Source organism: Spodoptera frugiperda, chromosome 25, assembly GCF_023101765.2.
Source record: "Spodoptera frugiperda isolate SF20-4 chromosome 25, AGI-APGP_CSIRO_Sfru_2.0, whole genome shotgun sequence".
NCBI classification, from domain to species: domain Eukaryota; kingdom Metazoa; phylum Arthropoda; class Insecta; order Lepidoptera; family Noctuidae; genus Spodoptera; species Spodoptera frugiperda.
In genome coordinates this window covers 2,423,762-2,450,196 of record NC_064236.1, presented here as the reverse complement: position 1 = coordinate 2,450,196, position 26,435 = coordinate 2,423,762, and the positions used below count along the sequence as shown (strand labels likewise).

Below are 26,435 nucleotides of genomic sequence, written 5' to 3'. Positions count from 1 at the left end.
ATTAAACGGGGTATGCTAAAAATAATTTGGTAAATATACTACAGAATAATTGGAAGATTTATTAAAATCTAGTTTACCTAGTATTTATCAGACATATATGTAATTATTGAGCGTGGCGTATACGGACTAAATAATATTATGATAGAAAGTAGTCATAACGAAATATGGAAAATCCCAATCTTAGCGCAAAGAAAAATTGTCTGAGATTTTTAGTTGGCTGCTTTAAGATAAGATGGTAGCTATTGATCTTCATGATGTCACCTATATGGTGTTCCATTTCACATAATAAATTAGATACATTTCATTTGCGCCTTGCTTGGGTTTCTTGAACATTATTTTTTCAGGTGCGTATTTGTTTTAGCTACTTAGAAATAAAATTACACATCACCCGCTGTATATCATACATACTACTTTTGAAATTAAATACACGTGTTATTAATTAGACTAGTGTATAATTTGTATTTAAATAAAGATTTATTTGAATTAAAAATACATAGTCAAGAGACTGTGCAGTGACTAAACAAACTCTACAGAAATAGAATTTTAAATGAGTAAATTTTCATTATTTTTTTAATTTATTTTTGAAAAACCAAATAGTATCGGGCACATTAGAGCAGTAGTGTATCTTATATTATCGAGAGCTGAGATACATATTTTATAAATAGTTTTATAAAAATAGCAATACCAGTTAATATGCGTGGGCAAAGTCAGTTCACGATACATTATAAAAAGCTCTTGATAGTACTCAGACGTCTACGCCGTAGCTGCGTATCGGGCCGCGTAGCCCGTAGCCGGATTCGATCGTAGCGTTACGCAAGACTGCTACGTTGCGTAACCCTGTGTTGACTTTGCAGCTCTTTGTTTCAATGTTAAGACCGAAGAAAGCGTCTTTTACGATTACTATGGGATTAGTGAATGAATTTTAAGATACTGCGAATCTACCTTGGCCATGTATTCTGATAAAAATTGCTTATGTTTATTTATCTTCTACAAATATTATATATATCATACTAATACTAGTACTTCATGTTCTATAATCATAGGTGCGGGATCATAGGGTGGTTCGGCACGAATGGGCCGGCTCGACCGGAGTGATACCACGGCCTCATAGAATACCGACGTGAAACAACGCTTGCGTTGTGTGAGTGCGATTACTACCCAACAACCCTTAAATTCCTAACCCCCAAACGGCCGGCAACGCACTTGTAACGCCTCTAAAATTCACACATTTCCGCGTCAAAAAACGCGTGTATTATAAGTATTTGGCCCGTGTAATTTGTGTAATGGTACTTAAGGCTTTTGACATATTGTGTGCCGGCTGGGAGTGGAGCGTCGCGTCGGAACTTCCCGACTTTCAAACAAGTGACAATTATTATCCTTAATAATAATTTTATTATTGTAGCCTCCACACTTTGTTTGTCGTGGTTACGTTTGTTTAACGCGAACGTTCTTGTTTACGTTTACAATTGAATGATGACTCCTGAAATGAAATGTTTATGTTGGATTGTTTTGTTTAAATTTAATTAACCTTCACGGAAACTGAGAAACGTTTTTGTGATTTACACTGGAGTGACACGATTCGTCAAGTTGTGATTTTATAATACTTGTGCTGTAAAATATTATACTTTTTATGTATTTATGTTTTGTTATAGATTATTATGATTTTTAACTATTTATAAATAAACCCTTTTATGATTTCATTGTAAGAATTATAATTATTTTAAATACCGACGACGGTGGCCAAACGCCATCCTATTACGGATAAAAATAAAAAAATGTAGTATTCTATTATTTTTATTATCTATACATATAATAAAATCGTAGAAAAGTGCTGTCTGTACATTGAAAATAAAAATAAAAAAAATAGCAGGGGTTATTGTTATGTCGATGTCGAACCCAAAAATGTAATTAACTTTTTTTTTGTCTGTTTGTCTGTTTGTCTGTTTGTCTGTTTGTCTGTTCGTCTGTGCGCGCTAATCTCAGAAACGGCTGATCCGAGTTGGATGCGGTTTTCACGAATATATTGTGGGATACTTAAATTTACATTTAGTGTTTGTTTCATGTCAATCGGTTCATAAATAAAAAAGTTATGTCAAATTAAAGAATCACGTCGAACATTCTATGCTTATACCATTAATCTCCGCAACTATTTGACGGATTTGGTTGAAATTTGGTACAGATATAGTTTAGAACCTTAGAAAGGACATAGATATATTTTTATTTCAAAAATCAAAAAATAAAAATAGAAATAGATCGCGCTATGGTTTCGTTACATTCATTTGGTTGGGTATCGGCCGAGCGCTTCGGTACTATCGTAGAAAAAGTGTATTATCAGTCGTATGACTATTTGTCTGTAGTGGTCCTGCTGTTTCGTATATTCTAAATAAATTGGTTTCGTTGTATTTGTCAATTAATAAGTTTATTTGTTGGGTTTTTCTGGTTTTCTGGTTAAATTATTTAACGTAGGTTTAGTTTGATATCGATTATTAGTAGTTACTGTAGTTAGTTTTTTAATAAAATTGTAAGTCTAATTTATTAATTAATTAGATAGATTAGATTTAAGTCGTTTCTTTTAAATTATTTAGTTTAAGCTTGGTTATTATAGCATAGAGGATAGGTTGTAATATAATTTCTTTTTTAAATGTTATAAATTCGTAATTCGTAGCTTTCTTTAGTTTTAAGTTAGTTTCCATCTTAAGTTCGGAAGGATTATAATATTTCTTTAGTTTAAGTCCGTTTTTAAAAAATTTTTTCAATGCCCTAAGTGAGTATACATCTATTAAATTCAAACGCAGAGCTCATTATGTTGATTTTTGAAGAGTTCCCTGGAATATCTTCTACGTCTCATTTTTGAAGAGATTCCGCGAGATGAGAGATTTGAGATTCGAGCGGGAACTATGTGGTTAAAACCAAAAATTTGCCGGAAGTCACTATTCCACGCGAACGAAGTCGCGGGCAAAAGCTAGTATTTAATATAACTAACATACGCAAGCCTTTGTATGCTTATTTCACTAACGTTACCTCATTAAATTTCTCATTCTTTGCATTTCGAGATTTTATTGTTACGCTACTAATGTAACAACGCTCTGTGAGTAAAAGCTACTGTTGTTTTTATATACAAAAACAATCCTTATTTAGGAGACAGTACTGTTTATAATTCTTTAAATTTTAGTACTAGCTACTCCAGCACGGTTTCACCCACTACTGTTGTATCTTTTTGGTCATAACGTTATGTAAGGAAAAAAAAATTGGCATTTCGTTATCTCTGCCTACCACCATGGGACACAGGTGTGAGTATGTATATATGTATAGTTTACCTACTAACAATTTATACTTGTAATCAATGCAAGTACGAAGTTAAATTGTTTTTAATATTTATGGTTTAGACCACTATGCTTATAAATATTACCAATAATAAATTATATTATTTCAAATTGTATTTATCGCATAACTAAATTTTGATTTCCATGTCCAGTGCGAGTTAATTTGAAACCACTGTGTGGTGGAGCCAGCGAGGCGGTATGGACGCCGGGAATCACACACTCGCTTATAATTAATTAATGTCAACTCATATAATTATATGTTCACGTGACCATATACACCAGTGTACAGGTTACCGTGTATTACACACGATATTGCTTATACCCATTTCAAATATAACCAGTCTACTAACAGTCAGTTGCAGAAATGACGGATTAACTAATGTCGTTTTTAAAGACAGTTTTCTGCAACTGGGTGTAAGTCAAATAAATTAATTAGTTTTCGATACCAATATGTCTACTCAAAACTATGTTTTTTCATTTCTATTTTTAAGTCGTTTTATGTCTGTAAAGCACTATTGCCAATGAAATGTTACATCTACCAGTCTATATATTTGATAACATTTGTTTCCATTCCAGCTAGAATATGATTAGCCTGTGACAATATACTACTGGATTAAATTGACCTACTCTACGTAAGAGGAAATAATCTCTTGGCTTGGCAAGTATGGTAGTGGTCGCGGTTCAAAAGGTTCAAGTCTAATCTCTGTCAACCGTCTCTGTTGGCTTACTGTCCAGGATGTGTGTCGAATGTATGCTCCCTATAAATGGTGATATGCGGCCTACAATAGCCTCTTCGGGGACATTTTTTATTGTTTTAAACGTAAATGACTAATACTTTCCATCTTAATAAAATTACAAACAATCAAAACTGTACGAAGATGTAGAAGTATTTTCTAACGTTTTCTTTCTTCTTTTTTAGTTTTTTTTTCTCCTGACGCATTCGTCATATGACGAAAATGGTGGGACGTGAGAGGTGGTTACCGTTTTTTGAGGGGGGATAATCATCCGAAGACTTCTCCCACCTTAGGCGAGGCGAGAGGGAGTGTCAGACTCTTACTGACTAAAAACCACCCCGTTCCTACTTCTGCTTTTCAAACCGGAGCCCCGGTAAAACCGCTAGGTGTAAAAGTACTTTTCACAGGCCTTATAATACAAGCGTAACTATAATGTAAAAACTTCATAGCACTTTTATGTTTAGGAGCATAGAGTTGCAGTTTCAATAAAAATGTTCTGATTGATAGGTTGTTGGTTGTAGTAGCCATCACACCACTTCACACATCCATTCGGGGCATTCAATTGATTGAAATGAAATCGTGACGCGATGCATCTATAACATAGTTTTATTGATATGTAGAATTGTGGAGCGATGGCTAGTATCAGTCAACAGCTCATTTAGCATAATTATTATTATTGTTGGTTTTTCGTTTATAAGAAAAGTTTTTTAAGTTTTTATTTTATACTGGTTTAAAAAAATGTCAATCTCTCTATTTTGTTTTTAAATACATTATTGATTATACAAACTAAACGTCGGTTTAACAGTTCAAACGTGTGAAGGTAACCGAAAGTTGAGAATTAAATTGCAAAATTACACTTCACAGGCACACACATGTATACATATGCTAGTTGAAAAGCTTGAAAAATGGTAGTCGCAGTACAGGAAGTATTACATTGCTGACATAATTACCTCGGAAACGTAGGTATCTAAAATTCACAAATTGTGTTTGGCGTGAAGCCAGTTGCTTGCCAGATGAGCACGTTGGATATCGACAATCCATGTGGCTATGTAATGTACCTACTTACTATAGTACCTATTACTTTTATAATAATATTCCTGTTGCAAAATACAGTCAGTCTTACTCGTTTATTAATATTTTTAATTGTTTATTAAGATTCGTTAAATAGTCCAATGAAATCTTACAATTAAAGGACCTACTAGTACTATGGCATATTTTATACTAGATTATGATAAACTGGTCATGTGCCAGGGGACAAGAGTGGCCACCCCACAAAGTTGAGTTTCAACTTCTATTCTATTCTACTCCACTCAAAAATACAAGTTCATTTAAAATTTTAATGGGCTGAATATCCGGTCGATTCTGAAATTAAGATGTTCGTACCTACCAGAAGTGAAGTGAAAACAAAAATGAGAAGTTTCCAAAATATTAAGGACTATTATAAAATAATGTGAGCTTTTAAGGCGATATGTTTATGTGATTCTTTTAAAGCTGACGTTAAACAAACAAAGCAAGTAACAAGTGCATAAACATTCGGAAACATTCTCAATCGAACATTTCCGATGGAAGTTGACGCCAAGCTACGAATGTAAATTTTAAAAATACGACGAAATTTAAGTCTCCATTCGTATTTTAGTAAACCCTTTTGATTTTGTATTAAACAAAGATTTTGCGTGTTATTTTGAAGTGTTGTTATGAGTGCTACTCACACACCACATCAACAGCCTATAAGTGACCACTGCTGACAGTCTATAAAAGCCTCTTCTCGTACGAACAAGGTTTATCATTAATCATCGCGCTTGTTCAATGCGGGTTAACGATTTCAGACTTACAATTAGAAATTATAAACCAAGGTTTCCTCACGATGTTTTCCATCGCCGTTTGTCAGTGGTGTCTAAATAATCTAAGAAAGTACATATAACTCGGACAACGTCACATTAGTAGTTGCCGTTGGCAGGTTTCTCCGCACCTTCAACCACTAAGGCACCACGAAGAGTATTATAAATTATCCACTTATGGTATAATATGTTATGGGCACCATAATCATTATTATAATGCTGGCAATCTTATTACCATATTGGGCACAGTTCTACACTTCGTGCCATTACTAAGCAATTTAAAAACAATCGGCACTCGATCAGAACTATGTACCCATGTGTAGGTTATAAGTAGTATGATGGGCCTCTATAGCTACTAAATTAAAAATACCCAGCACTAAAGGGAGAAATCCAAGCTACAACAGGTCAGGGCTCAAGAAAGAGGAATTTCTGGATGAAACGCTCAGAAAATGTCCAGATGCTTTCAACATCAGTTGTTGTTATTTAGTTTATACATATAAATATGTATTTAAGTTACATAATTTTACTTTATTCTTCATATCTTGAATATATACAGTCGATGCTGAAAATTGTATGTTTTTCAAGTGAAGCAATAAAGCACTCGTTACATTAATAATGTTTAAAGTATCTCATCATGTGAAATCATTCATACATTTGAGTATCACAGTCGAATAATTCCAATATTTACAAGTGCACTAGTAAATTTTAATTATATTATATCATTTATTAATCAGGTAATAATTGAACTATTTTATTAAAATTTTACTTCAGTAGTAGTATTCGGAAATCATTGATACGTTAAAAGTGTACTTGTCGAATAAATATTAATAATATAATATATTCCCAAACAAAATATTAATATGTTCAACAATCGAATGTTCTACAGAATCTTATTATTTTAGATTAAATTTAATTATTGAAATACTGCAAAAACCAAAGCTATAAACCAAATACAAAAAAAAAAATAAGGTTTTAAGAATAATTTTGTTTCAAACTAGCGGCACCGAATTTCTTACCTATCAGTGAGTGGGTTACCCAACAGTACATATTATTATGACTAGTTCTTTTTAATATTTATTTATTAAGTATATTTTCATTGAATACTTGATGCACTAGAAAAGCTTATCTATATATGTGTATTAGATTATTATGTATGTGCACATAATAAACTAATAGTTGCGGTTCCTTATTCTAGCTAAAATGCGAGAACAGCTTGTCGGATTTGACAAATTTTGGCCATGAATTATTTTTGGAAATCCAAGGAAGAATTAAAAGGTGGGAAAGAAATGTTTGAAGCGGTACAAAGTTTGCTGGGCCAGCTAGAATAAAACAGAAACTATAGAGTTTCTGTAGCAATCCAACTGATGAAGCGCTTTTCATCATTCAGCTTACAGCAGATTTATTTTGGCTTCCATGTGTGTAGCTCTTACCTCTTACCTTCTTGATTCAATATATATTTACTTGCCTTTGATTTTATATCGCCTACGTACTTAATTTAATATTAGCTTGTTCTTGATTTTTGTAAGTACCTTCCCTTTTAATTTAGTATTTGTTTCGTGTGTTTTTCCGTTACCTCGGGCCGTTTCATGTTATTTTTTTAAAGATGTTAAGTACCTTCTTCTGAAGTATCATACAAAGAAAATCCTCGACAATAACAACATATTTTTAACTGAAGTGTTTGAAATATCAATTTCATTTCGTTTAAGAGCGTGTAGAGTATTTTTCCGCCCGCCCTAAATAAATGTTAATTTTTATTATTTATTTTATTATCGCCTTACGGCCAATTCCAATAACCTACCTATCGGTAGATTTGCTTACTAGAGATAGTATTTTGACATAAGCTCCATACAAAATGTGTCAAAATTCTACCTCTGGTAGGCAAATCTACTAGAGGCTTATATTCATGAGCAGCTCTCCACCACGACGTGGTGATAGTCGCGCTGCTCCTGGTCGAGTTCCTGGTCAAACAGTTACGTGAGTAAACCGGCAACATAATAATTAATTTAGTATGTCTCACGAAACTTATAATAAAGTTAAAGTTATTATTGTTAGAATAATTGAAACGGTCGTAATGAGCTCTCAATCAAGCTTTTACGTTTTATGTTCAGAACAAATGTAGTTATGGTAAAAAATAGATAATCTTGTGTAGTATAGAAGTTTTTCTTAGATAATTATTTATATAGCAAAATAAATAACAATTTTACCTAAATTAGTTTATTTAAAAGCTCTAGTTGGTGCATTATCATGGTCTATCTCTATACCAGAATTTACAACAATTCGGTTTTAAAACAACAGCAATCTATATTTTACCTAAGCTGACCCGACAAACTACGTAACGTCTCTAACATTTTCTTCCTTACCTGGACTTCCACAAATAATCCAAGACCAAAATTAACTAAATCCCTTCTGCCGATCTCGAGTTTCAGCGAGACTAACGAACGGCAATTGATTTTTATATATAGAGAGATAATCAAGTTTCAGTTAGTTCCGATGGATCGATATTGGAAAACCACGACTATTTATGGTTTTATAAGCTATAAAAACGTTAATTCTTTTAACTATAAAACTATCGTATCATGTTTGTTTGTTAAGCGTAATTGAGCCGTCAATATTGACGAAACTATACATCTCTGTATCTGCCAAATAAAATAAACAATTTAGCAGCAATATTTAATTAGGGATAAGTCTGATTACATTTACCAGCTTTGGATAATGCGGCTCTTATTAAATAAACTAGCCATTACAAATAGTTCGTGATATTGCAACCGGACGAAGGCTTAACAGATATTACGATATATATATATTCCTTATTATGATCTCCGTTTTTATAAACCTATCTCAACTCCGTGTTAATTAGGCAGTGGCTTTGATTTCAATCTAAATTAAACCTGCCATTTTAATGTAAGCTTTGTTTCTGACAATATAAAGGTGATATTGTTATTACACGTTACATTTGTATGTATATTAAAATTATTGTTCTGAAAAGGAATTGTGTATTTCATATGTGCGATTTTCTTTGAAGTCGACAATTTACCATTTGTTATTCTCAATTTATTGTTATCATTTTTTGCCTAAAAAGGTTGTCCAGAGAGGTTGTATTTAGGCACAGACTCCACATGAGGTTTGATATTTTCTGTATTTAAACATCTTCTATGTAGTTCGTTTTGGACACCTATGATATAATATAATAGCGTTGCCAGCGTTTTGAAGAATTAGATATTTAAAGATAGGCGATTTGGGAAATTTGGGAGATTAAGAAGGGATCGGGCCTCCGGTAACTTCACTGATTTGTGTCAGTAAAAACACAATGTACGAAACACAACGCTAGCATTGTTTCATGTTGGTTTTCTGTAAGACAATGTGGTTTTACCATACTTAGAAGGATGTTGATGCTAAGCACGAGTTTTGACAGAAAACGAAACCTTCTTTCGTCACAAAACTTATATTTATTCATTAATTTAAAACAAAAACTTAGAGAAACTTAATTTGGCAGTGTGCGCCTTGAAAAAGGTTGAAATATACGAGAACAGATTTCGTTTTCGGTAAGTTTTGTACAAATTGGCTGTAGGTATGAGTTACGGCATTGACAACCCGGGATCTTACAACCTGCCAGCTCTGGTTAGGGCGAAGTTTAAATTTAAAAAGGAAAAAGAATAGATTTTTCTTCGTCACGCCTTTAATCCCCGAAGAGGTTGGCAGAGGTGCACATTATGGCACGTAATGCCACTATGTACACCCACTTTTCACAATTTATGATGTAAGTCCCATGTAGTGTGTCGGAGGTAGGTGGTGGGCCTATTACCATTTACAGGGCATATTACCAGACTCCGTGCTACTACTGAGAAATTTTCGAAAAACCGAAAAAAACCCAGTAATACTTGCCCGACCCGGGAATCGAACTCGAGACCCCTTGTCCGGTAGTCGCACTTGCGACCACTCGACCAACGAGGCAGTTTTAATTATGTAATTCTGACTAAATTATAAAACACATTATTTTCAATCGTTTATTTTAAGCTTTCACTTTTTTATGAGCACAGACTCAATAACAAAGTTTTGATAGGTTTTGAAAAACCACTACCGTACAAAAATCGATCACAACATAAATTGAGCGAGGCTACAAGAGCACTTTTTGAATGCTTCACGCTGATTGGATCACTGTCTGTTGTCCAATATGGCATATCGACTGGTGTGAAATTAAAACAACAATGACATGTGGATACAGCTGAATGTCGACGTAATTTATTTTTCATTTTGATAAGGCTGTGGTTTAAAATGTAGTTCAAGAAGCTGTTGACCCAATATTAAACTCAAATAAAATAGTTTTTATGTTAAACGGTTTTGTGAGCTTCTACTCTATTAATGTTTTTCCACAACTACGGTGGAAAAAGAAAAAGATTATATGGCCATCAAGATTAAGAGTGTGTAACAAATATTAGATCAATCTATCGTCAGAACGGGAGTGAAATATACAACAAAAATTTTACAACAAATGGAAGAAGCTAAATAAAAACTTTGGGGGAAGCTTGTGTTCCGCAGTTGTCGAATTCTGGCCAATATGATAAAGAACCACACAGGAGTCCAAACAGCTAATCGTAACAATTTGAAATATCAATCTGCCATATATTGCGGGGCAGCCGGTTGTCCAGCCACCGCACCAACTATGCAGTCAAATCATAAATCAAATCAAACACAACTATAAAATCAAATTGAAATAGTATTAAAAATCTGACAAAAATATTTTGTATGGAAACTTTTAAAACGTTATTTCCATCGTCAGGTCGCGCTCCACTTACTACAAAAGGAATTATTAAGTGACTGCCGCACCCGGTAGATGTCCAACCCGTAATAGCAGCTTCACATTATGACATATTTCCGAAAAGGCTCTTTATTTCTTTCTTTCTTTTTACTTTGTTTTTCAAAAGTTCCTTTCCACGTTTTATTATTGAATACAACGTCAGTAATTTAAAAAGAATATCTGAAGAGGTTGGCAATGGTGCATGTACTTGTATTTTAGGTAACCATCGCCTAAACTAGTCTTGTTTTGAGACCCATGTATTACGTAGATGTAAATTAACTAAATGTAATCAAACTTACAAAACAAAATGTTGTGGTGAGTCGGTTTAAGATGCCCGCTTCTCATATATGAGAGTGCTGGTTCGAAACCTACCAATAGCAAGTACCTATGTGACCTGTTCCGAGTTATATGCGATTTCTAAGATTATTTAGACGCCAGTAACATACGGTTGGAAACCTGGGCTTATAATATCTAATTATAAGTTTGAAATCGCTAACCCGCATTTAGCAAGCGTGGTGATTAATGTTCAAACTTTCTCTGTGTGAGAAGTGACTTTGGTCAGCAGTGGCCACTTATAGGCTGATGATGGTGATGATGATGAATTCAGCATACATTTAGTACAAGTCTAGCTAAATTTATAATATACCGACTTTTTAAATACTACAATGTTATAAAGTCCCAGGTAAAATTCGAAAGCAATATGACGTACTTTTTGGACAACAAAATCACAATACATTTGCATATTGTAACTCCCGACAACACAGCAGCCATGATACATTTTTTTAAAAACTCAACACAGGTTTATTTAAAAAAGTTTTTACTTTGTCTACCAAAACCTGTGTAAACCTGTAACTATGTATTTATCTTAATAGTGAGTTCTCGTCTTGCAAGCGGGATCAAATTTTTGTCTAGAGCCACGTGAAGTTGGGAACGCAGGGCGTTGGCTGTCCGATGTTACATGTTAACTCGCAGGTTCTCAGGTTGTTAGCTTAAGTCAACTTAATGCTGTCCACTTGTACTGTGTTGGTTCTTCTCTCTATACTTTTCTCGTGAATGTTAACTGCACTAGTAATAGAACAGAAAGCGATTTATTAACAGTGCTTTCTAATAAACCTAAATGTTACGGACTTTGATTTCCAACCTGCTTGGTAAGTTTATGCTGAATGTAGGTATAGAAAGCCATATTTCAGAATTAGAGAATTGCGCTGTCGAATCGGTTTGCCTATAGGTCTACTATGATTCTCGAATGCAACGTTTAGTTAATGAATGGTTAAACGAAGTCTCGTTTTGTGAGTCTATACTGTAACATATTCGGTAGATGACTTTGAATCCAAAATCAATTTTCGTGAAAAAAAAATAACGAATGAAATAATGAAACGAATGGTATTTATTTTAAAATGAATATAATATTTTCTACAGCTGATAAATCAACGATTCTAGTTCAAAATGATCCAAAATTCAGTTTCCTGAAAATATTATTATACGTATTTTTCTTCGAAGGCACGATTAGAGTGTATAAAAATAATTATCTATTTATAGAACAACTTTTACAAGTAGACGAGTCATTACCCGTTAAACTCATTTGGTACGTAGTACGTACAAAGAAGGCTCAAGGAAAAACAATTTCCAAAGAATAAAAAAGAAATGACTCAAAACCATTATTACAAAATATCCCTGAAGTTGACGTGCAAGTGGTACCGAGTCATCAGGTTAGAATAGTATAAAAAAAAATCTAAGTTCTGCAGTTTTTTTTTGCAGTGACTTATATTTTATACACGAAAAAGTACATCATGTGCCTTTTGTCTGTCTTTTGGCCGTTGTTACTACAAATCTATATATTTTCTGTTCGAACCTTGCAGATTACCTGGTGCCACTTAGACGTCGACTTCAGGGAAACCTGTATGAAGATGTTTGTCTGGGCTAATTGATCGACCCATTACTATTTCTGTTTATTGTTTTTCCTCAACGAAATGGAGTGATTTTAATAGACCAACGTCTACTAATGTTTTCCGTTCACGAAGCATATACTCGTACAATAATAATAAAAAAAAAACTCTCTGCAAATCCAAGTGTGGATATGGTGATGATTGTACCAAATGTACTGTTTCCCGCAATGTGCTGTCTATTTCCGCAAGCCTCGCACATTGACTAGATTCCATCTTAACCGCCTACTACGTGGCGTTATGAATACAGCCTGGTCGGAACGTGTTCGTTTGCGACGAACGTGTAGCATTCGGACGACCTATTGTCAGTGGAAGCAATGCCTATCTGATGTGGCACCGGTTGCAAGGAACCCGCCATATTTCCCGGAAGGTTACCAACAGACCTGGGAAATACATCTTCTATTCAGAACTGCAGGATGGTACACGGAAACCTGGGTTAGTTTTGGTAGTCCAGATGTGCTTAAGTTTCACATAAAGCGATGTAACTTAGAGTTATTATTTCTAAAATATTTTTCTTTTCTGTGCTTGTTACAATGGGATTTACTACCACAAACTGATGATGACCGAGTTGTTTGTCTTGCTATGAATACGGATGCATTACTCAATGTATAGATAGGTATGTGAGTCACCAAATGGCACAGCAGCAATGTCCTAGGTAGGCAAAACCTGGTCGCTGTGACTGGAATCGCTGTCCTAGTAAAATATGTCAGGATAAACACAAAGGTACATACTTTTGATATCATTAAATGCTTAAGCCATTACTTCGTTTGAAATTTTTGTGCTTTTGATCATTTAATATTAAATTGCGAATACTAAAATATCATAGAAAGGTAAAGTTAAACCTCTTAAAGAAACTTTAGAAACATTGATCCAAACTCGTTTAGGTTTTTTTTATGAGAGTGAGCTACATTGCTACCCTATTCCCAGACGACAGAAGTTACATTTTATTATAATTGAACAAAAAATTCTGTGAAAAATATATTACGTACAATGTAAATCAAGTAGTCGAAAAGCGGGCAAGATGTGATGTGATTTGAATGTGAAATTTTATTAGATCAAACACTCCGGGCAAGAACGAGCCACAAGGCTATAGCGAAATATTACTAGGTACACTTCTTTAAATATTCACTAATACATAGTTTTATTTAGGAGTGTGAGCACTAACTTTTTAAATTTTAGTCGGTGTTGTAGGTACCTTCAGTGGGTACTAAATATAATGAATTGAATATTTTTTTGATTTCAATTAATGATTTTTGAAAGCGGTCGTTTAAAATTAACTGTCTTGTTTTACTTTTGTTTCCTACTTTTTAGTTTAGTAGGTATATAAGTACCGTACATATGCAACAAGTGAAAGTATAACACAAGTAAATGAAATTGGGCTAAATCTACCTTTCTATCTAAAAGCTAAACTTCTTATAACTTCCTAATAATACAATCGAGGAGTTGTCCGTTCCATCATCAGATCATTGACATAAATAAAATTAATGACCATCAAACACAAATACTAAATATTTTGGCTTACACTTATTTATAGGTTTCGCGCATTGGTAAACAGAAAACCTGTAGGGTCTTGATCTCCAAACAATCATAGAATAAATTCCGTAGTCTCTCAGAGACTTGAACGCAACATCACGCCTTTTTTATCCCCGAAGATGTAGGCAGAAATGCACATTACAGCACGTAATGCCGCTAAACAATGTACACCCACTTTTCTCTCTGTCCCATGTAATAGGGGGTGATCCTATTGCCATATACTGGGCGCAATTCCAAACTCCGTGCTACTACTGAGAAATTGTCGAAAAACCGAAAAAACCCCAATCATAATAAATAACCCGACCAGGAATAGAACCTAAGACCTCTTGTTCGGCAGTCGCACTTGCGACCACTCGACCAATGAGACAGAGACTTGAAACGACGTTCATATCACTTTATCCAAATAACAAAGTCAAAGTTATATACTGGTAGGAGTCCTAACGCAACTTGTATTTAGCATACATGATTATATCAAAGTTTGTCAACATGTTTGTCCAGAATGTTGTCCGGCAGTTTCAAATGCAGATTGAAATGGAATGTACATGCATTCATGTGTAGTATTACACTTGACTGAAATTTGAAACTGTATTTTAAGAGTTCTATTACAAAGTGAACGTTGAACACGCTTCAGTTTCAAAGCCGCACTAAAAATTTAACTTCTAATTAGCTACATGTGCGAATTTGGAACGTTGTCGTGAGTTTTAGTATAAAAGTCCCAATTATTGTTTATGATCAACGCCTTCAAATTTATTTTTTGAAAAAACATTTAACTGAAAAGTTCGTTGCATATTTTTGTTTAAGCTTTTACAAAATTTTGCATAATCTATACGTCATTTTTAATGCATTTTTTTTGGACTGGGGGGACTCAATTGCATATTTATTGGTTAGGCAGGCATATCACATTCAAATGATGACTATGAAGTAATAATATGAGGCTAAAAAAATAATCCTCTCCAATATTTCAGGTTATGACAGATCTGATACACATTGCGTAATATGGGCAGACCTATATGTACCTACTAATCTTCTACTTGCCTTCAAGCAACTTTAAACTTTAATAATTGTTGTTTAACCTCCAACCATTTCCTATACTATATGTTCACATTCAAATTCAACACTAATCTTTTAATAATATAAAGTGATTTTATCCTGCACCTTTTTTTGAGGAGGGGAAATCATCCAATGACTTCTCCCGCCTTAGCCGAGGCAAGAGGGAGTATAAGACTCTTACTGACTAAAAACCACCACGTTCTTATTCCTGCTTTTAGACCCAGAGCCCTGGTAACCCGCAACGCAGTCCGCAGCTCTCGGGTTATTTTTCACCTAACACATTGCTGTTATCCTAATGACTGCAGAACGCAGGTATATGAGACACAATAAAAAAATACATTATATTATCCCGGCATACAGGGGATCAATAAGGTTCCCTAATCAAGGTCATTGGCCCAATATGTCCAATACATATATTTCCCGTAACCTCAATTTCGCCGTCGTGATCCACAAAGGTCAAAGATGTATTTTTACCCTGAAAGGTTTATTTACAGTTCTACACGGTCAAGGTTAGGGTTCACCCATAAACAAGGTCAGAACGATAACGGGCGAGTGAACAGGTTAACCTTTGAAAAGGAAATACCTTTATTATAAATAGGGAGTTTTAAAATGTTGGTGAGAGTCCCTAATTACCTAATATCGAGGAATAATATAGAGTAACGTCGACCAGGCGTTTTGATATGTTTTAAATAAACGTTTGTAGTGTAGCTTTTAAATTGGTGGACTGCACGGGTATCGAGGGTGCTTTCCGCCGGAGATGTGCTATGTTACGTTGCTGTGGATGCGTTTGGTATCCACAAATCTTATTCATAGGACATAGCATACCACTGGTGAAAGCGGACTCAACTAAGATAGGTTTATTATATGGAAATATGCGTGCTATGGATGGCTTTCCTTCTATCTATACATCGCATACTCGACGCATCTTCCTCGCATAGCTACATTGCTTAGTATCGGTAGAAACGGTCACATACTTTCACAACTTAGCTATATTATATCTTCGTAGCTACATAGCACATATTTGGTGAAAATGTGTGTATGGGACATTGACCTATTTTGTAGTTCGGCGCAACTTTATTTTCGTCAAATCCAAGTACACCTACAGTTTTGTAACAATTTCAATCCTATGAAACTCTGGTCACATGACCTGTGATGACATCGAAAGTAATTTGTATGCAGCCTCAGTGACAACTAATTTCATTATATCGCGGTGGCACGTTGCATGAATAATCATCACTGAGGATCGATTCATTCCTGAAGGTCAGAGGGAGCCACTGTGTGCAGGTCGCTTTTGAGTGGCCTATCTGATCTTCCATTTAAATAGGCTTGTTTTCTGTTTGGGGCTGATGTTGATGATGATGACGTTGGAAGTCTATCTAATAAAATAAATAAATATTGAGTTGTTAAAATAATTACTAGTTTTAGCACTGATTAAGTAACTTTGTAAAAGTAAAGTAGCTTTGCGAGGAAAATATGCGTGCCTCCATAGCACACATATTTCCATATAAAATACATAGCATAGCTGAGTCCGTATACACCAGTACAAAGCTATGTGCACCATTACCAATGAGTATGATTTTTAGAAGCCAAACGTATCCACAGTAACGTAGCATAGCACATCTCTGGTACAAAAGCTAAGTCCTAAGGGACTTCACATTTGGCATCAACCAGTTAGGAATGCTCTCTGGTAAACAATGACATGGAACCATTTCAACTGTAATCTCTAATTGTTTCAATGTACTTAACAGACGTATCACCTGATGGTAAGCAATCGCGGCCGCCCATTGACACTTGAAACATTAGAGGCGTTAAAACTGCGTTTCCGGCCTTTTAGGGTTTAGGAATTTAAGGGTTGTTGGGGAATCGAGGATTGGGAAGATGGGAAAGGGGGAAATTGGGCCTAAAGTAACCTTACTCACACAACGAAACACAACGCAAGCGTAGTTTTATGTCGGTTTTTGGTGAGGCCGTTTATAAACATCAATCCGTTCCAATCAAATGCTGAACTGAGAAATTATAATATACGTAGTTCAGAACGCCTTACCAGTAACACGTAACCATACCAACTCATAACCGTAAAGATTTATTATAAATGTACAATTTTTGAACACACCCACGGATTTAATGGACGTTGTTATGTATGGAAGAAAAATTATGTGAACATTTTTGCATGCTATTGTTTTGACCTTGCTGTGATGGGCTCATGACACGAGACGATCTCTGATCGATACGGGAGTAAGACTCTTTACTCTTTATCCTTAATTGGTACACAAAATAATAGGAAGGAATTAAATGTAATGATTTCAAACGGCAAGGTTTCATTTAAAATGATTTCATTTTATCGCTCTCCGATTCTATGGTACGTTAAGGGTTTGGGACAATAATTTGGTATTTAAATAACAATAGTTAATTTTGTTGTTTATTTTTTTACTTTTATTTTGTTTTATTATTTTTAAGGAATTTTTTAAACACCGTATTAACCTCCATCGTCTACTCTAGATTTGTATCAACTTGTAGTACTTACAATATTTAATGAAAAAAGGTTACGCTAGCTCTTTTCCTTTTTTAAGGCTCCCCACGGTTTCCTTAAAATCCCATCATAAAATTCTGTCATGAATAAAAAAGGGCTACCTCAGCCAGAACAGCCAGTCTATCTCGATTTTATATATAGAGATATTGTTTTATTTGATTCATCAACAACAATGTAAATTGTTTATCAAAGGTTGAAAACAGAATCCAAAATCGTCCTAAAATAGATTACTAAAACGCTATTTAAATTTAAAATGTAATAAAATATGTGAAACAATTCCCGTTTTAACAAACCTCATCTAAATTTTAATGAACCTCTAAGAACAAATAGGTACGGTAGCATTTTAAAAGTGGGAGAGCCATGCTTCGGTACGAATGGGCCGGAGTGATACCACAACATAAAAAAACCGGCGTGAAACAACGCTTGCATTGTGTTTCGTTGTGTAAGTGAGATTACAGGAGGACCAATAAACCCTCGATTCCCCAACAACTTTTAAATTCTTAACCCCCAAAAGGCTAACAAAGCACTTGTAGTATATGGTGTATCGGGTGTCCATGGGCGGGGGCAATTGTTTACCGTCTGTTTGTTTACCGGTTTATACCCTAAAACAATATTTTTCTTTACATATATAAGTGATACCTAATAGTACAACTAAGGGGTAGTTTAAGTGATACGTCACACAAAGTACTTTTAGGTGAGAAACGACTTAGGGTTTGTTCTGAAAACCTTGTATTGTATTATTGTAATTACAATTTTAATTGTTTAGTTATACAAGTAAGTGGAACTTGAGCCGAGAGAGTTCACTACGGCTTGCAGTTAAAAATTAAATGCATGCAACTCGACTCCCAGGAAAGTTCTTGAATCAGTTCATTTATTACCTAAACGACAGTGCACAACTGAACTTTCGTACCTTAACTTCGAACTACAAGATCTTGTTGAGCAGTTTCTCAAACTATGTCAGTGTGAATATGTAAATATATCTCAAAATTTCATTTATGGCTGAGTTTTCCAACACCAGAACTTTATTGCAGGAATAATTTTGATATTTTTATAATTATTCTTCGATAGAGAAACTATCACGTATCAATTTTATTCAACAAATATTGGAAACTAGTATTAGAACTCGAAACGGGATATTCACCATGTTTTTCTATTTCTATGAGTTTCCGATCCGATTGCGAAAAAAAAAAATTGGAAATATCGACTTTTCAGTTATATTTTTCAATCAAAACAAATGTTTGCTTTTAATCACGATTTATTTCTAACCTACCGTTTATTTTTTAGCTTTCAATATAGAAAAATACAGTACGAAGAACTCACAACAAATCGCAGCATTAATACCACTTTAGATTTAAGTTTTTATTCAATCTGCATCGTATAGTTCAGCCAGCATAGTAAATTAGAGTGAGGCGTCTCAGGAATTTTAATAGATATCTGTACTTACTCCCGAATGGCACTCTCGGCCCTCGGGGAGAAACGATGGTGTAATCGAATTCTTACTCGATGCCTCACAGTGCTTATCGGTGCGTACCGATAACTAGAGTATCTAGCAATTATATTGAGATGAGATAACCAATATCGTATCATCATCAGTGTTTATCATTATCATCATGAACAGCCTATAAGTGGTTCTGCTATGGACTACCTAGCAGGTTTACCGGGGCTCCGGCTCGAAAAGCAGGAGTAGGAACGGGATGGTTTTTAGTCAGTAAGAGTCACACATTCCCTCTCGCCTCGCCTAAGGCGAGAGAAGTCATTGACTGCTTTTCCCCCTTGAAAGAAAGTGGTTCTGCTGACCAAAAGCCTCTTATATGGAATAATTTTAGCATTAATCACCACGCTTGCTCCCATGCAACACATTGGTACTTGCCTTTGGTAGGTTTCGAACCGGTAAGAGTCTGACAATCCCTCTCGCTTCGCCTAAGGCGAGAGAAAGTGCGCGGATGTTTCGAAAAAAAAAAACCTATAATAATCGAGCCTGAGACCCCTTACACGGTAGTCCTGCTAGCAACGACTCGACGAACGAAACAACATCAATATTGTAACTATATTCTTATCTTTCTATATACAAGCAGTAACATGGAAATGTCGTTCGAAAGTGCGAGTGAGCCCTTTTTAAGTAAGTACTATGTTAGATGACTATACACAAATTGTGTGATCCAGAATGTGTCGACATAATTTTGTGGGAGAGTCACTTAAAGGCCAGAGTTCATAGCCCCCGCCACTTATCACTGACGACATTATTATCTTCAGATTTTGGAAGATGTTCAGTAACTAAATAGTTAATCGCTTATTTTTATTTTCTTCTTTTTAATAAAACGTTACCCCACACTAGGACTTTATTCTGTATCGTGTGTGGGTTTACAAACATACAATTTCACATGCACATGACACCCAGGCCCGAAACAAGAATTTGGGGATCAATGTAAAAGAAAAGAGCTCCGTGCGGAATCGAACTCGCTACATGCTGTACGGCAGGCAGTTGCCCAGCCACCGTGCCAACCGTGCAGTCTCAGTCACGTATTATAGTTAAGTTTACAAGATTACAATCTTATTGTAAAGATATAAAGTTGAAAATGGTGAAATAAAATAGTTCGGTGTAACATTAAGAGTTGGCGCTAGTACCTAAATTAACATAAAATGTATTTTGAATGAAATCACGTCGCCATGTTCAGAACGATTGGTCACCGAATTTAACGGCTAATTCAGTATTCATACGATCCCTTTTAACGTCTCGATATTTTTCCTAATTGACGTGTTTGGTGAATCGCAACGGCTAGGGATCAGGATAAAAACCTACGTATTTTAAGACCTTTTTTATGAGACTTTTAACATCTACTTTCAACCTATCAGTGAGTGGTACATTATACTGTAATATATGATACACAATACAATTACAGTCGATATCTATATATTAATACGTGATGCAAAAACTTTGGACCGCTTTTTACGAAAATTGCGCGGACGTAGGAGCATAAAATTTGGTACACTTATAGTTTATGTGTAGGAGAAGTCCAGAACGCTAATATTTTTCAAAAATAGTGCTTATAAAGTACATTAAATCAATAAATAAAACATTACACACACATGCATAGTATCTGATCGTATTTGACAAAACGTCAAAATCGATAGACATTGCGATGATATTGACGTCTCATATGAATAGAGTTTTATAAAAGAGTTTGTTTGAGTTTGAGTTAAATAAAAATTATCCTTGAACGTATGTTAAGTGGTATTGTAAATTAAATCGTATATGGTTGAATTTCAACCACTAGGCGACCACTAGTACATAATTAATGCTTACATGTACAAAACTAAGTAACACACTTTCACACAAAAAATAGTATAAACAAAACATTTATAATGTTTAAATTGGGTAATCTAATCACTAATATTTTTTGTGTTATTATCCGGTAAACGAGCAGACGGATTACCTGATGTTAAGCAATAGCCTCGCCGCCCATGGACATCCGAAACACCAGAGGCGCTACAAGTTTGCTGCCGGCCTTTTGCGGGTTAGGAATTTAAGGTTTGTTAGGGAATCGGGGATTGGGAAGAGGGGTTATTGGGCCTCCGGTAACGTCACTTACACAACGCAAGCATTTTTCACGTTGGTTTATCGGTGAAGCTATGGTATCACTTCGGTCGAGCCAGCCCTACTGTGCCAAAGCATGGCTCTTCCACACTACATAGTTTAATTTTTTAACATTATTGTCAAAGTTCTAACTTTTTCATGTTTATACATAGATTTAATAAACATATCTAATAATATTATGTAGATTAATAAAATACAATTTAATTTCTCTCTTTATTCAGTACATGATAACTGCGGCAACAATTACTTAATTTAAAAAGAAAGCTATAGTTCACAGTACTCTAGGCGCCAAGCAAACCGATTTGGTTTATATGCGAATAGGTCCCTGAGCATATCGACGTCTTATAGAGAACGACGTCGATGTCCCTAAGGTACGTCACCTCGTCATTCAAGAACAGTTTCTTCGAAGAATACTGTTATCATGAACGAATATCTGCTACGTTTTATCGTGTTTCGCCTGTGACCACGTAGTGTTCTTTTTATTACGTATTTATTTACGGATTATATCGATAAACGAGATCACTTGATGGCGCTGCCCATGGATACTCGTGATACCAGGGTAGAAAAAAAGTGTGTCCTAGAATTTAGGAACATATGGGGAAGATTGGGACATACGCCAAAATCAGATAAATCGTCCTATGGAGTTAGCACACATAAACGGTACGGACGCGGCACGGCTCCGGCGAAAACAATACAAAAAATGCTGCAAGCGCGCTGCCAGCGCGTGGATGGCGCGCTTACAGTCATTTTATGTTGGCGTTATGAAATATTATCATACGGCATACGATTTAATGTTTAAATTTAAATGACTTTATCGCTGTGTTGGAACGGTGCCGTTAAAGTGTTGATATGTGCTTTAAAATCGGTAGTTACATTTCTATTATACCTATCAATACATTCAATTTTGTAGTCATTCGGTGTTTGTTACCAAAACGACCACTTTATTAAATAGAGGATAATAATTGTGAACAACCTAAATTCGGACGTTGGCTCCAAAATAACTTTTATTTCTTAAGAGGGTTTGACAGAGGTACCTGGTACAAATATTCAATGTTACACTCTATTTCACTTTTATGAGTCCCACGCAACAGGAGACCCTATTGCCCATACCGTGAGCAATTCCAGACCCCAGAGCAATTATTGTTACCTGGAAAATTATCCAAAAAAAGGAAAAATATTCGACCAACGAAGGAGAATATTTTAAAGAAGCAAGGCTGAATTCACGTCTACTTCAAACCCGAATTGTACGAGTACATTGGCCAGACAACTAGCATGTCGAGTAGACATGTAATGGCATTCTACGAACGATGGATCTTTGAATGGGATAATACGGACGTACGGAGTTACCGAGGAATTGGACGGCTCATACATAATTTCTATCGCTGATACCAGCATTTAGTGCATCGAAGTTATTCATGTTTGACTTCATTGCTGTGTTAATATGGGTAGAAATTGTGGATTCGATATTTAGATGTTTTTAAATATTTTTAATTATTGTTTTATACTACAAATGGCTATCTCAAGGCAATTGGGTAGATGACATTAATTTTTATTTTAATGTCCGTCTGGTAGATTTATTTAAAACATTAGACAACAATTTTTTTAATTTTTTTACGGAAATAAATACTTTAGACGATAATACCTATATTGATTTGAAATATCGCATGAGACCACTTCTATGTACCTTTTTTACGAAAAAATGACGTAGCTACCTCCCACTTTAAACTTGAATTCGTTTTACCTAAGTATTTTTTCTTATGCGACAAAATAAAAAAATACGTGTCTAATATATTTTCATGGTCTAACTAGCGGACCAAATAGTATTTTAATTTTACCTACCCCGTCATCAACTCCGATTAGTAAAACAGTGTCGCAACTTTGCTGCCTAGCTCGCAATGTAGTCTATTATATAAAAATAAGTCGGGTTTTCCTTCCTGACGCTATAACTCCAGAACGCACGAACCGATTTCCACGGTTTTGCATTCATTGGAAAGGTCTTGCGCGCCGTGAGGTTTATAGCAAAAAAAATCTGAAGAAAATCAATAAAATAGCCCGTCTGGTGACGAAACGGAGTTCGCCCGGTTTTGCTAGTCTCTTATATATAAGTATAATCTTATACAGATTGTATGGGCACACTGTTTCTTCGTCCCAAATTATAAAAAAAATATATTATTTTTTAAATACCTTGAATCATCTAATCGTCGTCGCGACCGAGTCTTCATTTGGAATATAACTCTAGAGTTATAGTTCTTCGTGTTCATAATATCACACACAACACTTAAATAACAAATTAAATAAAGGAAAATATCTAATCCGAACAATTTTTTTACGTCAACGCATTAGAACCGCAACGTTAAGACTGTCAGGTAAACGCTGACCATCTCAGAATAGCCACAAAGGGTTGAGCATTATTCTCTAAACCAGAACACAGATGGTTACGGTAATTGATAGGCGTAACTAATAACTATTGACGAATATTTAGCTACCTCACTCTTTAACAAACAAGTCTTAACAACGGATAACATAATTCTTTAACATTCAAATGATCTTTAAATTATGTTATGTTGATGTATTTTTAGGTAGAGTTTTCACAACTGCGAATGTCGAGCTAGGATACCTACATATTTATCTAGGAACTATGAAGGCTTTAATCTAGGAATTGAACCTTCAATTCCTCCCAAGTTTAGGTTTTAGTAAGGAGTCTAGAATAATATTGCAATTGGAATTAAACTATAATACTACTGCTATAATTTGTTATCTGCCACTTATATTAATAGGTACGGTATATTGGATGAAAAGTACGGATGAGACTACGTGTCACACCCCTTTCGGGGATTAAATTTTCTGTTGTATTATAAAGTACTCTTTCAATTAACAACGCGATTTATAAATCATTGGCTATTATTTTAAACTGATTTGACTGTATATTGATTTAAGTAATTGTATGACTGCTTTGTCGGTCGAGTGGTCGCAAGTGCGACTCCCGATCAATGGGTCTCGGATTCGATACCCGGGTCGGGCAAAACTGCAACTGCAACGCTGTGCATTTTTCGGTATTTCGATTAAAAAATCACAATAGTAGCAAGAAGTCTGGAATTTTATAGTGCCCAGTATTTGGAAATTGGAAAATTGGGTGTATATTATATAGTAGCATTACGTGCCGTAATGCGCACCTCTGTCAACCCCTTAAATAATAAAAGACGTTACGTAATGTTGAAAGGGTAATACAAAAATATACCTAAATATTATAGTAATAAAGTACGTTTTAAGTCTAACTACAATACAGTACCTTAGATCCTCGCAGCCTTCCATACTGATGATCACACATGACGATGTGGTGATGGACAATGGAGGTGATGGTGCCGAAGCGATCCCCTTGTGAAAGAGTAAGCGAAATGGTACTTACTGTAATCCATTATTCCTGCAAAGAAATGAAAGCAATGAGGTTTTTTGTCTCACTCATAATTATGAATGTGTGAGTGCAGTGACTTAGTGAATAGCGTTTCAAATTAGTACGGTAGATAGTGTTTTGCCATTTTTTCTTTTCATTCGAACTACATAACCGTGTTTTTTTTTAATTCTCAATGAGAAATGTTAAATTAATTATCTTTCACGGTAAAGTTCTCATTCACAATGATCCGTCAAAGACGATTGTCATGTTTCTTGACGAATTGTCAATGTTCACAAATTGTTATTTTGATTTGTATGGTTGTAAGTTATAATTACCCGTGTTCACACAATTACGTAAATCTTAAAAATTACGAACATATCTTAATGACGTTTCTTTTTTTTTTCAAAATGCATTTCCTTTCCTTTTATCCGTTCCTATCGTATTTTTCTTTTCTTACTTTTATTTTTTGTTTTAATTGAAAGTAAGAATAACAAAAGATAGTTATATTCCATATCCAACTTGTTAGATAGTTCGTCCAAGACTGAAGTCTGAATCACAAATTTACTATGAACAATAATTGAACATCTATTCGAATATTTTGATGAATCGTCACAAAACTCGATTCCGTATGCAATGTGAACGTTCGTCTGTCATTATGTATAGACTTTTTTGACGAATCGTCGGTGACGGATCCAGTGTGAATGAGGCTTTACTTATGTAACTGTTGGACGAGATAACTCGACTAATTTCAAGCTACGCTCGAGGACTATAGTCATGAACAGCATTGCGTAAATAACTCGGTGAACGTCTTGCAGCCAACTAAACCATGTCAATACTGATATGAGCTCCCAGAGTGACTCGAAACTAATCGAGGTATTTCGACAACAAGTTACATAAATTTTGACTTTGACTTTTGACTTTATGAATATACCGTAAAACACATTTTAATCAGAGAAGTGATTTCAAATGGCACAAAACACTACTTATTTATAATTACTACTTGTTATGTTATTATTATTAGCATCAAGTGTTAGTGAGCTTGTGTGTGTGATGTGGTAAGTAAAAATGTATCTAATTTGATCAGTATAATGGTTGATTATCGAGTGCATTCTAAATTGCGATTAAAACTCCTTTCATAATTATGTTACGTTTTCCAAATGGCCGTACCGGATAACCGGCAAGCGTACGTGAGATTTCACACAAACCGGCTCGTTTTAACATATATTTGACGTCGGATATCCGGAACCGGCTTGACGACAACCGGAGCGCTACTGAAAATGGCACCAGCGTATTCTATAATTATGATACGGCATGATAAGCAATATCTATCGAGTTTAGCTTCTACAGATCAAATTTCTATATAGAAATTCTATCTTTAGTAGCAAAATCTATCGAATGATATGGTATTGAAACTAGCTGTATGTTAGCATTTATAAACTAGCACTAATTGTGTGGCGATGTGATAGGCTACCAACTTTAGATTACTTAATGAAAATCTTGGTAAGTTTCAAGCAATTGACAAAAATATTTTACTTAATCTTCAAAACTGGTTCTAGCAGCAAATGCATTTTAATGTTATTAAGCCAAAAAAATCGTTTTAGGTTATTACTTTAAGAAGAAGGGTTTTTTAAACACTCACTTTCTTCTCGTTGTAGCATCCACGATGATGGTGAATCCATTAACTTCTAAATAATAAGGATGAT

General features: G+C 34.8%; 1 protein-coding gene across 9 annotated transcripts in view; it reads right to left on the bottom strand.

Annotated features, from left to right (window-relative positions):
* The window catches only part of LOC118262972 (potassium voltage-gated channel protein Shaker), a 347,989-nt gene that overhangs the window by 282,346 nt on the left and 39,208 nt on the right, over nucleotides 1–26,435 (bottom strand). Inside the window, exon 2 of one of the 9 annotated variants that reach the window (XM_050704034.1) lies at nucleotides 24,748–24,762. The exons of the other annotated variants lie outside the window; for them this stretch is intronic. Coding sequence (XP_050559991.1) covers nucleotides 24,748–24,762 — 15 coding nt within the window. The remainder of the gene's footprint in view (nucleotides 1–24,747; nucleotides 24,763–26,435) is intronic. 9 annotated transcript variants of the gene reach the window in all.